Source organism: Pteropus vampyrus, unplaced genomic scaffold, assembly GCF_000151845.1.
Source record: "Pteropus vampyrus isolate Shadow unplaced genomic scaffold, Pvam_2.0 Scaffold125, whole genome shotgun sequence".
Taxonomy (NCBI): Eukaryota; Metazoa; Chordata; class Mammalia; order Chiroptera; family Pteropodidae; genus Pteropus; species Pteropus vampyrus.
This window is the reverse complement of record NW_011888906.1, coordinates 3,974,349-3,990,121: the sequence shown is the minus strand read 5'-3', so window position 1 is coordinate 3,990,121 and position 15,773 is coordinate 3,974,349. Positions and strand designations below refer to the sequence as shown.

General features: G+C 36.6%; 1 protein-coding gene across 1 annotated transcript in view; it reads right to left on the bottom strand.

Annotated features, from left to right (window-relative positions):
• Positions 1-15,773, bottom strand: part of TOP1 (DNA topoisomerase I) — a 78,644-nt gene that overhangs the window by 45,569 nt on the left and 17,302 nt on the right. Inside the window, exon 3 of the mRNA XM_011366609.2 lies at positions 5,397-5,499. Within this exon, the coding sequence (XP_011364911.1) occupies positions 5,397-5,499 (103 nt within the window). The remainder of the gene's footprint in view (positions 1-5,396; positions 5,500-15,773) is intronic.

Here is a 15,773-nt window from a genome sequence, read left to right as displayed (position 1 = left end):
ACCACCCCTCCCCCAATTGCTTTTAATAATGTTATTTACAGAATAGGTCTAGTGTTAAAAGATAATTTATGGCGAAGAATGCAACCTCTCAAGAAAAATATCTGGTGAAAACATACAAGCCCAGTGATTCCTTAGAATCTAGTTAGAGTATTTCTTTTGTTTCTTTTGAGAGAATTTATACATATTTTTGAAAGGACCTAGAGTGCTAAAGATAAATGCAGAAAGAAGGAAGCAGTGCCAGAGATAAATAGAAAAAATATTTTTATTTGACTTGTATAAAATCTTCCTGTGATGTTACAGGCCAAACAGGAGATAGTCGAAGATGGTGTTTTCATTTAATGAGATTAATATCTGTAGTGCCAAAAACTTTATGTATTTGGAGCCTGAAGAGAAAGAAGCAGTGCCTGAAATGATCTGGAATTTTAAAACCTTAGCTATACAATGAATCTTCCTTAAGGAGGGAGATTTTTTAAAATTTTGTACTAGAAGAAATAATATAGCGGGAGAAAAACATACTTGGATTCAGAATCCCCGGGTTCTCACCCTCACTCTGCCACCACACTGCCTTGTGACTCTGAGCCATCACTTCAGACTCCTGTCCACACACTGAAGAGATAAGATGGAATGTTCTTTAATACCCCCTTCTCCCTTATTTTGTGTCCTGAGTGAGAACAATAAAGGACAACACACAGGAATAGGATGGGATCCCCTGAGGGGTGGGTCTACATTCCATTCTCTCTCAGCAGAAAGGCTGGTTTCCCACCCTCTGACACTCCAAGTATGCAGTACGGGTTACTATGCAGGAGAAAGATGCCTACTGGATTTGGGTCCTAAGGGTAGCCTGATGAGAAGTAATTGATGTAGAGAAATAAGGAACATAGAAACACATTACTGTTACGAAGTACTGGAATAAAGTGCAGCATTTTCTAACAGAAATGCTAAATCTTAATTATTCTGAACTTCAGAGGTGATTAATAATCCTCAAGATTTCCTTAATCTGCTAAAGAATAAAAATGAATAAATCCAAAACTACTAGAAAGATCAGAAGTCACTTAAAAAAGGAACACAGTGTACGAGATTTTACTGGACTATAACCAATACACTTCCTTTGTTGCAGAGAGGTAGTGTGTCAATAGAGGCCAAACAGGAAGTATTTAAAAGTCTGCTGTACACGGCCATGCCACCCTAAACAAGCCCGATCCCGTCTGATCTCGGAAGCTAGGCAGGGTCGGGCCTGGAGACCACCTAGGAAGACCAGGTGCTATAGGCATAAAAAATTTTTAAAAAATAAATAAAAATTTAAAAAATAAGGGATTGTAAGCTGACAAGGTCCTTGCTATCTGTGTTGTCAACCAAGGGTTGCCTCGCCTTAAAAAAAAAAAAAAAAAAAAAAGTCTGCTTATAACATATCACCTGCTTAAATTGTCTTAAACTTACATGTGAATTAGAGATCCAAGGCTAGATTTAGTCATATGTAAACAGAAATTCAGGCCAGGTTTTTCCAGTGCCTCTTGGCAAAGAGGCTATCATTTTCTCAAGTATTCTGATTAGAAATAAAGAAAATATTAAAAGGCACAAAATTGTATAGAAGAAATTCCTGAATTTACCTATGCTATGACCTTGGGAAAGTATGCTTTGATAGATGTACAAAATATCATCTCCCACATTTGTAACAGTTCACAGTTAAAGAGCTTTTATGCTTATTGACTCCCATGGGTCCCCTCTGAAGCATATATTAATATGAAGAAACCCAAAAAAAGATGAGAAAGCTGAATTAAAACAGGTTATTTAACCTAGCCAAGATCACATGAATGCCAGGACAAGGTCTTCTCCTAGATAGGTGATTAAGCTATTGTGGACTTCTCAAGAAAAATTGACACTAAAATCATATCCTTTATTTTTAAAAAGGAGATTCTGGTAAAACAGGACAGGGCCAAACTTACATCCCAAAGCCTTTTATGCCACTTTTACCTAATCATTTCTCCCACAATTGTAAATTACAGCTGGTGAAGTAAATGTTCCAGAGAAGAAGGGATCGATTTTTAAAAGCTTATGTTTTTAATATTAACCTCTATCTTTTTTAAGTCTTTTTGGACAGCTTTCTGGTAACATAAAAATTAGCATTTCTTTGATCTATAAGCATTTTCCTCAGATGATGAAGTTCTTCATGGTCAAAAATAAGCTCATTTTTCTGGCACTTCACATTAACCAGTAAAGCATAAATATGGCAGGCAGGATAAAAATACTTGTTTGACATGATCTAGCAATTCTTCTCCGAAGTATATACTCAAAAGAATTGAGAGCAGAGACTCAAACATATTCGTACACCCATGTTCATAGTAGCATTATTCACAATAGCCAAAAGGTGAAAAAAAATCCAAATGTCCACCAACAGATGAATGGTATAGATGTAAAACAGAGTATTATTCAGCCAGAAAAAAGGAATATAAATCCTTTTGCATGTTCACAGTATTCACTGGATGAACCTTGGAAATATTATGCTAAGAGAAATAAGGCAGACACGAAAAAGACAAATCTTTTATGATTCTACTTATATGAGGTACCTAGAATAGGCAAATTCATAGAGGTAGAAAGTAGAACACAGAAGTTGCCAAGGATGGGAGTAAGAGAGAATGGGAGGTATTGTTTAATGGGTTCGGAGATTATGTGGGATGATGAAAAAGTTTTGCAGATGGATATGGGTGATGGTTGTATAATATTGTGAATGTACTTAATACCACTTCAAAACAGCAAACTTTGTGTATATTTCACCACAAACACAAAAAACTTGTTTGAAAAATAGGATGGCCAATGGGAACTATCCTGTAAAATACGATGACTGTGTGAAAAGAAGAGAGAAGATGATAAATGGTGTATATCATCCACTCACTGATTCAATAAATATATACTAAGTGCCACCTATCTGCCAGGTATTATACTAAGCCCTGAAGATGTAAAACGAATACAACAGACTCCAACTCTGCTCCTAGGGAACTTAAGAGTCTAGTGGGGCATATGGAAAAGTAAAGGGACAATTACAACACCAACACAATGTGGTAATTATTATGATAGGGGTATATTCAAAGTGCCAGAGGGCAAACAGAAGTGACACTTAACATGAGGTGGTGAACAGAAAGGATACCTGGAAGAAGTCACGTCTAAGCCTCAACTAAAAGAAGGATACTAAGAAGGCAATAGAGTATTCCAGAACCAGTAACAGCATGTGTTAAAGCCTAGGTAGAGGTTATTAGAAAACATGCTGCATTTAAGAAAATGAAAAGAAGTTCAGCAAGACTGGATATAGATTGTGAGAGAAGGGTAAATGGCAAGAGAAGCAGCAGGGGAAGAGAGCCAAAGACTGTTAGAAAATCACTATGCACACTGGAAGAGATGAAAAAGGTGGCCAGGAAGGCGGAAAAGAATGGAGGTATGAAAGCCAAGGCAAATTGGTTTTAAGGAGGGTTGGCACCAGAATACAGTGTATCTTGGCAAATGTTCCATGTGTTTCTGCTGTTGAGTGTAATATTGTGTCAATTAAATCGAGGTGGTTGATGACGTTCAAGTAGTCTACATCCTTAATGATTTTCACTCTGCTTATACTATACTGTCAACTGAGGAAAGGGTAGTAAAATCTGACTATAATTATGAATTTTCTATTTCTCTTTGCAGTTCTATCAGTTTTTACTTCATGTATTTTGAGGCTCTGATATTAGTGCATAAACACTTATAACTGTTATATGTCCTCCTGATTATTTAGTCCCTTTTATCATTATGAAATGAACTTCTTTATTCTTGGCAATATTCTCTGCTTTCAAATCTACTTTGGTAGATACTAATAAGAGCTAGACAAATATAAACTAGAGAAGATGCATTTGAACTGAGACTGGTTTAACTACTGAGATTAAATTCACTACAGTAATAAAAACAGAACTAGATGATCAAGTGGTAGGAAATGAATGAGAGATGGAGAAAAAAGACCACAGGAGTGGCAGCTGATTCATTAAGAAACATTCCCACTAGAGAAAACTAATCTGGTTATTTTAATGATTTGGAAAGGCTTATTCAAAAGGATTCATTAAAAAAATTTTTTAAATCTCATGATTCATAAAAAGAACAGACTTAGAAAGCAGTTCTCACTTTAACTTCTCTGCAGACAATAAACAAGCTAATAAAGTATTGCTGACCCTTGAACAAAGTGAGAGTTAGAGGGGACCAACCCCTAACCCCACACGCAGTCAAAAATTCACGTATTATAACTTTTGAACTCACAAAAACTTAACTACTCATAGCCTACTGTTGACTGGAAGCCTTACTGATAACACAGAGAGTCAATTAACACATAATGTATTCTTACAATAAAGCTATAGAAGAAAATATTAAGAAAATCATAAAGAAAACACATTCACAGTATTTATTGAAAAAAATCTGTGTATACATGTACCCGTGCAGTTCAAACCCAAATTGTTCAAGGGTCAACTGCAGTTCTAAGAAACTCGAGGCTGGAGGCACTTGTTCCAATAAATGATTGATCTTTATATTCCTTTCTAACAAAATTTAGGCCGCTATGGAATACCATATGGCTTTCTCACCAACTGCCTTTAAAACGGAAGTGTAAGTCCTCATTTTCAACAAGTCATACTATATCCAAAGATACCCTACGCATCTTTGGGCTTAACCACTTGCCTCCTACACCCAAAAATGGAAGCAAAACAAACAAGAAAACATCTTTCTGAGGCTTGGATTCCAGAGGGCAGCACTACTGAGTTTCATTTACATTGGTGGTGACTGGTTTCTGTGAGAGCTGAACTCCTCTGGTAATCTGAAGAAAGCTAGGAATGCTCTCTCCAGGAAAATCGCATATACCCCATCTTTTGCATATGATTGCGGGGACTCACTGACCATGGAAATCCAAGTTAAGAATTTTTAATTTCACTGACCATGGAAATCCAAGTTAAGAATTTTTAATTTCACTGACCATGGAAATCCAAGTTAAGAATTTTTAATTTATATGCTTTAAAAGTACAAAAAGAAAAAAAAAAGTCATGTCTCCAATCCAGTCACCTTTTATCAAGGCAAGCTCTCTGGATAATTGATTAAATGCTATCATATGTTATAATGAATCCATAGCTATTTACATAAAATTATATTTTTAATGAGGTATATATTGAAAAAAAATTTACCATACTTGCTTTATACACCCTGATCTGAACCATGGCATCCCCAGTAAGGCCTGAATTATCAAGGTCATCCTCTTAGTGACTCTGGAATCAAGTACAGTCTCTGCTTACTTTGCTATCCATACTATTTACCTGTAGCTCAAGTTAAGATCTACTCCAGGTGAGCCAAGCCACAGCCAACCCCCTCTTAAATGGAGGACTTGCAGGTTCAATCCTTACCTGTTGCTATGTTTGGACTTTTCTCGGTCCTTTTCCTTGTCCTTCTTGTGCTCTTTGTGCCTGTGTTCCCGATCTTTGTGTTTATCTTTGTGTTTATGAGAATCTGCAACCATAAAAGATGAGTCAGTTAAGAGGAGTCAGACGCTATCTCCTGCCTGCCTACCTTGATGAGCTGGTCAAGAAGCACAATGACAGGATTCAAATGGCATGATAGCCATAACAGCACATTCCACTGGAAGGAAAGATTTCCCAAAGCAGCCCAGACAAGGTATCCCATTACCCTGCCTCTAAAACCAAGACATGTGTTACAAACATGCAGTGGGGGAGGGAAGTCAATTCTACTGTAAAAGCAACAGTTTGGCATTCTCCTAGATCTGGTACTATTAAAATTAAGCTATAAATGATACAAAGTCATAAATCTTGAACAGTGACTCTCAAGATTACATGGTTATCTATGTAACTTCTGGAAAATATAAACTTCAAGAGATAGGTTCTTAAAGTAACTTTAATGAAGTATAATTAACATACAGTAAAAAAAAAAACACATTTCAAAGATAGTGTGATAAGTGTAACAAATATATGCACAAGTATAATCCCCACCATAATTCCATGACCCCAGAAAGCATCCCTTGTGCCCATTCCCAGACAACTCCCATCTTCTACCTCCCAGCCTGAAGCAACCACGGATCTGCCAGCACTATCAAATAGATTTGCCTATATTTCTAGAGAGTTTCATTTGAAAGAAATCATAAAATTTACTCTTTTGCGTCTGACTTCTTTCATTCACCATAATATTTCTGACATTCATTTATGATGCTGGATGTATTAATAGTTGATTAGATTTTATTGCTGAGTAGTTATTCCATTGATGGATACCTTACAATTTATCTAGTCAACTAGCTGAAGACAAGTGAATTGTTTTCAGGCATTAGTTATAAATTAAAAAAAAAAAAAAAAAGTCTTTGTGTAGACCTGTTTCCATTTCTCTTGGGTACATCTCAGTAGCAAAATTACTGAGTCAAATGTTTAACTTTACAGGAAACTGCCAAACTATTCCAAAGTGGTTCTACCATTATACATTCCCACCAACAATGAATTAGAGTTCCAAACGCTACAAATTCTCCCCAACACCTAGTATTATCAGTCTTTAAATTTAACCATTCTATAGCAGATGTGTTGTAGAATCTCACTATGGTTTTAATCCAAGTTTCCTAATTAAATTATGAGCATCTTTTCATGTGTTTATTGGCCACTTACATATCCTTCTTTGGTGAAGTACCTCTTCAAATCTTTCCATTTTAAAAATATTTGTTTATTTTCTTATTACTGAGTTGTAAGAGTTCTTTATATATTTTAAATTATAATTTTTTTTGTTATATATTGTGAATACTTTTTTTCCGTAGGAGTTTTACAGTGGTAAGGGACAGGGTACATTTTTTAATCTATAAAGATGTACGGTTGTTCTATCACCATTATTTTGAATACTGCCTTACCCCCATTGAACTGCCTTGACCTCTTTACTAAAAATGAAGTGACCATGTAATCATAGATCCATTTCTGAACTCTATCCTATCCTTACACAAACAGACACTATCTTGACTACTATAGCTTTATAGTAAGGTTTTCTTTTTCATAGTAGGTTTTGAAATTACATAGTAAGTACTTTAGTATTATTTTTCAAAAAGTTTTGGCTATTCTATGTCTCCTGCATTTCTATATAACTTTTAGATCCAATCGGTCAATTTCTTTTAGAAAAGAAAAGGCTAGCTAGATGTTTGTGTTCATAGGAGCATCTGGAGACATTCTTGTATCTTTTGATCCCTGAACATGGTTATCCATCACGATTTAAACTAGTGACTCTCAAAATCTAATGTATATCAAAATTAATCCAAGAGGCTATTAAAAATGCAGTTTACTAAAGTCAAGTCACCCCAAAGCTGAATATGAATCAACTGGAAGTTTATGTATGGAACACATGTGTTTTAAAATACGCCCAACAGACTGATACTCCTTTCAAGAGGTTTGCCCTAATTTCTTCTCCTGGAATGTATGCACTCAGTGACACTCTCCCAAAAAATAAGACAAAGTGGAAATGTCAGTATGTAACTTCTGACACTAGGTCATAATAAGCACTGGATCTTTCTCCTTGCTCTGAGGGAAGCCAGCTGCCACTGTTAGGACACTTAAGCAGCCCTATGGAGAAGACCATGTGGAGGAACTGAAACTTCCTGACAACAGCCGTGTGAGTCAACCATCTTGGAAGTAGGTCCTCAAGTCTCAGGTAAGTAGCCTTCAGATGACTACAATCTCGCGACAGACTCTGAGCCAAAACCACCCAGCTAAGCTGCTCCTGAAATCCTGGCTCACAGAAACTAGTGAGAAAACAAATGTTTGTTGTTTTAAGCTGCTAAATTTTGAGGTCACACGTTTCCTAGGAATAGATAACTAATAGTAATGTACAGGGAATGTGTGTGTTTATCCCATTCCTGGCTCACAGCAAAAGAAGCCACATTTGGCATAATCCTTTAAGTCTATATTCTGTGCCGGGTACAACGGAAACAGAAATTTGCATGACCACACCCCTAGCTATAGGAATTTCTCATCTCAGAGATGGGAAAAATAAAATCATATGGTTTCAGAAGTAGAACTTGAACCTAATCTTCCATGCAGTATACAAAACACTCCAACTTCTAAAAAGTCTCATATCTAAAACTTCAAAATGCTGAGTCAATCCTATATACTAAGCTAGTAGCCCCTGATTACTTGACAGTAATAAATACTCCCAATTACTTCTGTTTCATTAAAATCATAATAATGGCAAAGCATGCCACCAGCAGTACAACCTGGAATGAAGTCTGTGTTGTCTGATTTCTTTTATAGGCCAGATTTAACAAACAAGACACAGAACATTAAGATCTGCCATTATGACCCAAGGCTATGGAAGGGATGTAATTTTTTAGAAATTACTCTTGTGTATAATTCAACAAACACACAAACAAACATATATGAAAAAGACTAGAAGGCAGAGACCAAAATGTTAAACAAAAGTAGTTGTCTTGGTGTGTGGGGGTAAATTTATGACCAACTTGATTTTTTGTGTATATATTTTGCCTTGTTTTCCAATTTTTTCCTATGTAAATCACTTTTATAATTAAAAGGTTATTTAAAAAAATTATCACTATAACAATTTATTTTGACAAGTACTGATGTAAACAAAGAAAAAGTAGTTTAATTCACTAAACTTAAAGACGCACTAAATTTAAAGAGCAAAGAAACTAAGTAAAAGATAAATTTTAAGTAATTCCAGGTAGGTTTCAGATAATCAGCCTGCCAATAGTCTTTTAAAACACACAACCCTTTAAAGTTTATTTAAATGCCAGGTCCCCAAAGTCTTTTAAAGCAATAGCTAATCTAAAAATGTAAAACCAAAACGTCTGATAAGAAACTTAAGGATGTACTTAAATAATCCACCGATACAAATAAGACCTAAGTCAAAGATCTAAACTCCAAGTGTCCCTACTTTAAAAAGAAATTATTATATGTCTACTATACGCTCAAATTGTGTTATGTGTGCTGTGACAGGTACCAAAAAGTATATGACAACTTCAAATACCAGACTGGCTACAGTATAGGCCCACGTGGCAGGCTAGGTCTTCTGAGGAGAAATGAGAGAGGAGGCAAAACAGAATGGGGTGCCTCCTGAACACCAAAAGTATGTATAAACAAACTAAATTATCAACTGACAGGGATACTGTAGAGATGATCTGCACTAGGTAAATTGATAGAGAAAATAATGGCTTAGAACGTATATACGGTTAATGATGTCTACTTTAAAATACCCTCGGAGAAAAAGAAGTCAGGAGTGGGGGAGAGATATAGGGATAGATAAAACAAGACTGGCAAAAGTTGAGTTACTGAAATGGGTGAACAGCTTACGCAGGAGTTCATTATGCTACTCTCTCTACTGTTATATATGCTTGAAACTTGTCATAGTAAAAAGTTAAAAGCAAACACTGTCTTTAGGCTTCTTCCCTTCCAATCCCTTATTTTTTTTCTTATTATATAAGGGTACGGCAAGGAGAAGACTAGAGAGGATTTGTGTTAAGGAGCAGTAAGAGATAAAGCATGATAGATAAAATTAACCCAAGAGCCAGGATGTCCTACTCTTAGGATAACAGGGAGCCACTTTAAGCAGAAAAAGAACAAAATAAAAGTCATACTTAAGGAAGATTAACTGAAGGGCAGTGTGGGTAGAAAGGTAAAAGCAGAATAACTAGCTAGTGGTTTTTGAAGCAGTCTAGAAAAAAGTGATAACAACGGGGCTGAGAAGGAAGGAAAAAACGTAAAAAGCAAGTTGAGGAAAATGGAAGTAAAACTTAGTTCCAGGAACTCACTGGCTCTGTGTAATAAATGCAGAGGGAACAGTCAAAGAGATTCAAAGGCTTTGGGCCCCTGTGACTAGAAGATCGAAGTGGCTTTGAAGACACACGAAAGCTGTGCAGAACAAAGGTGGGGAGAAGGAAAAAGACTGGAGAAATGATGAAACTAATTGAAGTCATATTGTATTTAAGGTTACAGTTGGGCATCTGACTAAAAGAGAAGCATACTGGATCTTCATCCTTCATAGTGAAAATGTTTGTAGACAGTTTACTTAATGGCCTTGAAGATGACTTTTAGTACATAGTACATACCCTTGCCTCTTAACTGGAATTCGTCCAAGAATAGATACTGTTAAAAATGTTTTGGAGAAAGGATCTTGCCACTTAAAGTATCTGTTAAATGCAAAAAGAACTGTGTTGAAATTGATAGATTAGAAATGAAAGATGCAAACCACTGCAAATTAAATCACCAGAAAACCTAATTCAGTGTGAATTAAGGCCACCTAATAACCTCCTGATAACAATTATTTCAATTCTTAGCATTCAAAAATTCAAGATGAAGACATAAGAATACCCCTGAAATAAGGCAGTCCTGAGAAGAAGGCGTCTAACAACTAATTCCTTTCACTCTACCTTGGGCTATTCCATAGGCTAGATAAGTAAATGAATAGAGAGAATAGGAATCAACATCTTTTGTTATTATTATCTAATGTGTTCTCTGAAGTTAACAAAGATTTTAAAGTAAAGGGATTTCCAAATGACAAAGAAGGAAAGTATGTGTCTTCCGCAGCAGGAATAGCTGCTGGCATTACACAGGACTTGATGGTTCATATGCAAAAGAAAAGGAAACCTTTTACTACTGGATTCAGAATTATATTCTGAGGTCTGATTCGATTTACAGCTATTTGCAATATATTCTTAAATACAAAGCACCCTGCTAAAGACTCATCAGATATGGACTCTTGCCCTCAAGGAGTTTACAATCCAATAAGGTCATAATTAAGATATAAACCCAAACAGCCAGGGAGAGCAAACATGCAAGAGAAGAAAGGGTACTAATATAGGTACCAGAACCCTGCCAGAGTACTTACAAACATTGTCTCATTCGATTCTCTTACCACTCTCACAAGGATATATTATCCCCATTTCACAAAAGATAATAGCTATCCCTTACTTAAAGTGTACTCTGTGAAAGGTAGTATGCTTTATGTACCATCTCCAGTTTTCACAACTCTCTTGATGGTACCAATTTTATCAACTCTAAGACACATTTTTGCTTCTTAAGATCTCTTGAAAAGATGCATGTAGTTCATATAATCCCTATGGAGGGGGAATTTGACAATGTCCAACAAAACTAATTTACACACTCTCTTCTGACCCAGCAATCAGGATCTAGGATTTTAGCTTGAGATACACTTCCAAGGCAGAAAATTTATGCGGTCCATGTATATGTGAAGGCAGAGAAAATTAAGTCAGCAGAGAAGAAATCTTTTTTAATTTTGGACTTGCTGGAATGGATTAAAATTCCTTTCCTACCCCTAAAATCTCAAATGCCAAATGACAGACATTAAAGTAACTTTTTATTGCATCATGATGCTCCTATATTTAGAAACTTTGAAAACTTTTATAGAGGTAATAGACAATTTCCCAGTCTATACATGAAACATGTGGGTGATATTACCTCCATTTCTTACATGATCGCAGAATTTTCTACTTTTCTGCTTTGCTACTTTTCAGTAAGGGTTGTAAAGCAATAAGATTACTTAATTTATGGACATTTGGGAAAAAAAAGTCTTAAGAGTAAAAATACTGAACTTGGGTTAATTGCCCCCTTTGTTTCCAAGTGAAAAGTAATATAATGAGGGGAAACAGTCTGATTCCACCAGAGAAAAAAGAAAATAAGGGAGCCTGGATCCAAGAGGGCAGTGAGGAGTCAACTTAGGTTTCCTGGAGGGAGGAAGTGTTTGATCTAAGTCTTACTAAAGGTTAATAGGGAGTTAGCAAAGAAAAGGAAGGAAAAAGGCATTCTTGGCACATGAGCCATGAAAATCAATGATCTATTATTATTATTGCTGAAAAATTCATCTTCTCATGATCAAGAAAAATTAAGTGAGATATACTTCATATCAACTAGGAAATGCTAGAGTTGATTCTTGTCATATTAAAAATAAAATCCCAGTTATATTTAATTTGCCTCTCTAAAGCTATGTATTCCAAAAGCAGTTTCTTAAAAAAAGATATAAACTCCTACTCCTTGTAGCTTAAGCGTCCTAATCCTCTGTTTAGATAGAAGGGAAACAAAACACCTAAGAATAAGAAACTTCGGTATCAAAATAAGTACAGCAAAATTTGATCCAACTGTTTTAAAGTCCCTGAAAGCTGGCATGATTCCAGGATGACAATGAAGCTGCAGGTTTGGAAACCAGATACAGAGTCATTCCCAAGTAGCCAAATCGGTATCAAACCAAGCATAAGATGAAGAGTTCACCCCCCACAGGGGAACCAGACACATAAATTAAAGGAAGTCAAGTCCATGAAACACTTTGTTAAACATGTTCAAGAATGATGCCCAGCACAAAAGCATGGCTAGACCCTAATGCCAATTACAAAGTAGCATAATGCTGGAAGGGACCTCTGAAGGAAGCAGACTGGTTCGAGAGAGTGAAAAAGATCTGATTCAAATCCTTGCTCTACCACTTACCGTATGATATTGGGGAAAAGTCACTTAACTACTGGGTCTATAAGAAGTCAGCATAGGTCAGTGATTAAAAGCTTCAAATCTCTGTTCTTCATCGACTTGATACCTGTGACCTCTCTTATAGATGAAGAAACGGGGGCTCAGAAAATTTAAGTGACCTTGAAACTTTAGTTCAAAAGTCAATCAAATTCTTTGGCTGACTTTATATGGTTGTAGTAGAATTCCTGAATAATCTCCGCAAAATGACAAACATGTTGACAACTGTCAATAAAATAGAATTATTACTGAACCCTCTTCATAATTAATTTACTGAAAATGAGCCTACCCAATCATTCCAAATAACTTAGGGTTCAGGTTCTATACATGCATTTAAGGCAGCAACCATACCCATTCACCTTGCCCAACTAGCCAAGGACAGATGAAAGGGTGTCTGATTTTCTTTCCTGTACACAGACCCAGGAAGCACTGTGAAGAAAGAAGCAAAACTCTGGCCTGCTCTAACGACCCCATATACAGAAGCTTAAAAATCCTCCAGGTTTTAAGGCATACACTGATAACAACAGTCAATCCACCCCCCATGCAGAAAAACATTTTAGCTGCAATCAGTAGGTGGCTAACAACATTGCCAAATCTCTCCCACCCAAGGTCTCTAATGCAATCACAATTCAACCCAAGCATAAACATTTACACTTTGGTAAGAGAGAATAGGCTAAGGAATGGCAAAGATTATTGAGCACTTTATCAACTATTCTATAATCTTAAGGCATTTTGCCACTCCACCATTCTTCTTAACTATTAGGGTAATCAGATGGGAGCAAGAGTCCTTTGCTTCCTTATAAACAAAGGCAGAGAGACTTTTCTGGAATAAAGGAGGGGGCTCTTTGCCATGTTTTGAGCCAGAACTCTTCACACTGACTTCTGAACAGGTTTTGAGACTTAAAGCAGCTGTGTAACATGATGGGCTCTTCCTTCAAAGGCAGTCATCAAGTCGTGTGTGTGGAGGATGGGGAATAGAATTTTTCATCCAAAAGCTTCCTTCCCCAGAGAGGCACTCACAATACAACTTTGTTGAAGATAATCTCTGTTCATTTCTGACTCACAAATATACAACCAGTGCATTAGGAAAAGTGAACACTGGAACCATTCGGGTGAAAACACTGGGTGAAGAAATTAATTTTCTAATGAAGATATTTATCTCCTGCTCATTTATTAAATCACTTCTACTGGGATAAATGCTTGCATCTTCTCCTTCCTCCCTGACCTTCAAAAACGCATGGATACTACATCCCCAGGACCTGGAGTTTAAATGAAACCAAGATTGCTACTTAACACTCTACACCCAGTATGTTCTAATACTTTAAAAGAAGACTGTTTTTGTCTAGGACAGATAACCAGCTGGTCTCAGTGATAAAGACTGGCATCCGGGAGTGTGGTCAGTATCAGGGGTGTGCAAATCTCCCCAGGAACTTAATGCCAAACTAAAAGCAGTCAGGAAGCCTAAAAGCCTGTAAATGGAAGGGGGATGGGTTGAACAGTGCAGGAATTCTACCCTTCCCTCTCTTCCTGACAGCTGTCTAAATTCAGACTTACCAATGTTGGTCCAGTTTCAATCCAGGAAACCCAGTCTTGATCTATCTTAATGGTGGTTGATATGAATTTATAGCCCACAGAACAGCCCTTATCACTTATTTTACAGCAATTCTCAATGAGAACATTTCCAAAATTCTAGGGCACAGTTAATAGCCTTTCAAAGTAAGCAGGACAGAGGCTGTTCTGACAAAAGCTCCAAGAGCTGCAGAATTTAAAAGAACAACGTTGGGAGGATTCAGCTCTACAAATATCCTTATAAACTCAAGAATGACAGAAGGAACTAGTAACATTTCCAATTTTCAAAGTCCAAATTATCGTCTGTTCTCCCCAAATGCGTATTGTATGTAAACAAGACCTTTTGTCATGAACAGACTTGCTCATTACTGAAACTAATGGGGCTCACCCATTAGAGACCTGGTACTCTGAAGCTAACAAAACAACTCTCCAGCTGAGAAGATGGCATCTGGAAGTATATATATTTCTTCCTCTCTTGTTAAGGAAGTTGGGGTACACAATATTCATTCATTCAAATATTTGCTGAGTGCCAACTCTGTGTCATTGTTTGAATTGTAGGATCACAGCAGGAAACAATACCAAGTCTCTGCCCTCATGAAGTGCCATAATAAGCATAATACCTGCCTCCCAATCCTCCCCCAACAGCAACAACTGTTCAGTAAGTAACTCTGAAAAGAGAGGGGAAAAAGGAGTCTCCATAATCGCCCAAGTTTCCCTAGACATGGCCCATGAAGTTCCAGAATCAGACTTTAATGTTGCAGCTGGAAAAGACCTTTGTAAGAAGTTTTAGAGGCCAAGTCAAAGAAAGGGTCAACTTCATCAAAGGAAAGTTGCTAACTATTTTGCAAAGTGCTCAAGCCTTTCTCTTCAATATTCAATTCTTAGTAAAATGTCATCATCAGAAACTTAAAATACGCTGCATTAAAAGCCTCAGAGTTCCTTAAAAACAATGCCCAGAATTTTCAATTTTGTTTTTATCAACTTCAAATTTCTAAAATCTGTCGTTTTCCAAAGTGTCTACATATTCAGAAGAAATGCCACAGACTGACTTTAAAACACTTCAGAGAACCTACCTTCGTTCTTAACATAAGCAACTGTGAGATCAGTGGCCAGATGTCCCTTTTCCAGGGCCTTGTCATGGAAAAGACACACATGAAACAGCCAAATGGTTTGCTTTAGGCCTCAGCCCAACACAAAAAAAGGTTAAATGGTCAGAGGATGTTTTCTCTTCCGGTCCACTCCACAGTTAAATTTCTTTGGCTCCTTTTATGCTTTTACAACACTACAATTACCTTAATCTGTCTTTTCAGCTCCTTCCTGTCTAGGCACTCTACTTTAACTTATTTTACAACCTTCTCTCCCATCCTACTCCTTCCATTATTCTCCTTAAATTCAAGTTCGTCTTCCTTTCTTCCTTTGGTTCTCATTCCCAGGGACCAATTAATTATACTTAAAAAAAAAAAATCATTTAAATGATTGGACCATCAATTGTCTTCCAAAAAAGTACATGTTATCTATTTAACTATAAGGTCTTCTGAGCTGGCATTTCTAAACAATTTGGGGCCAGAACAGGCTGCTCACTGTTATATAATTATGCCAACAAAAACTAATAGTAAGAAGACATCCTCAGAGCAACTCCAAGTCTTTTCTGTAATATAATCATGGGGTCCTAGGTAATTTATTTCTCTGCTGTTC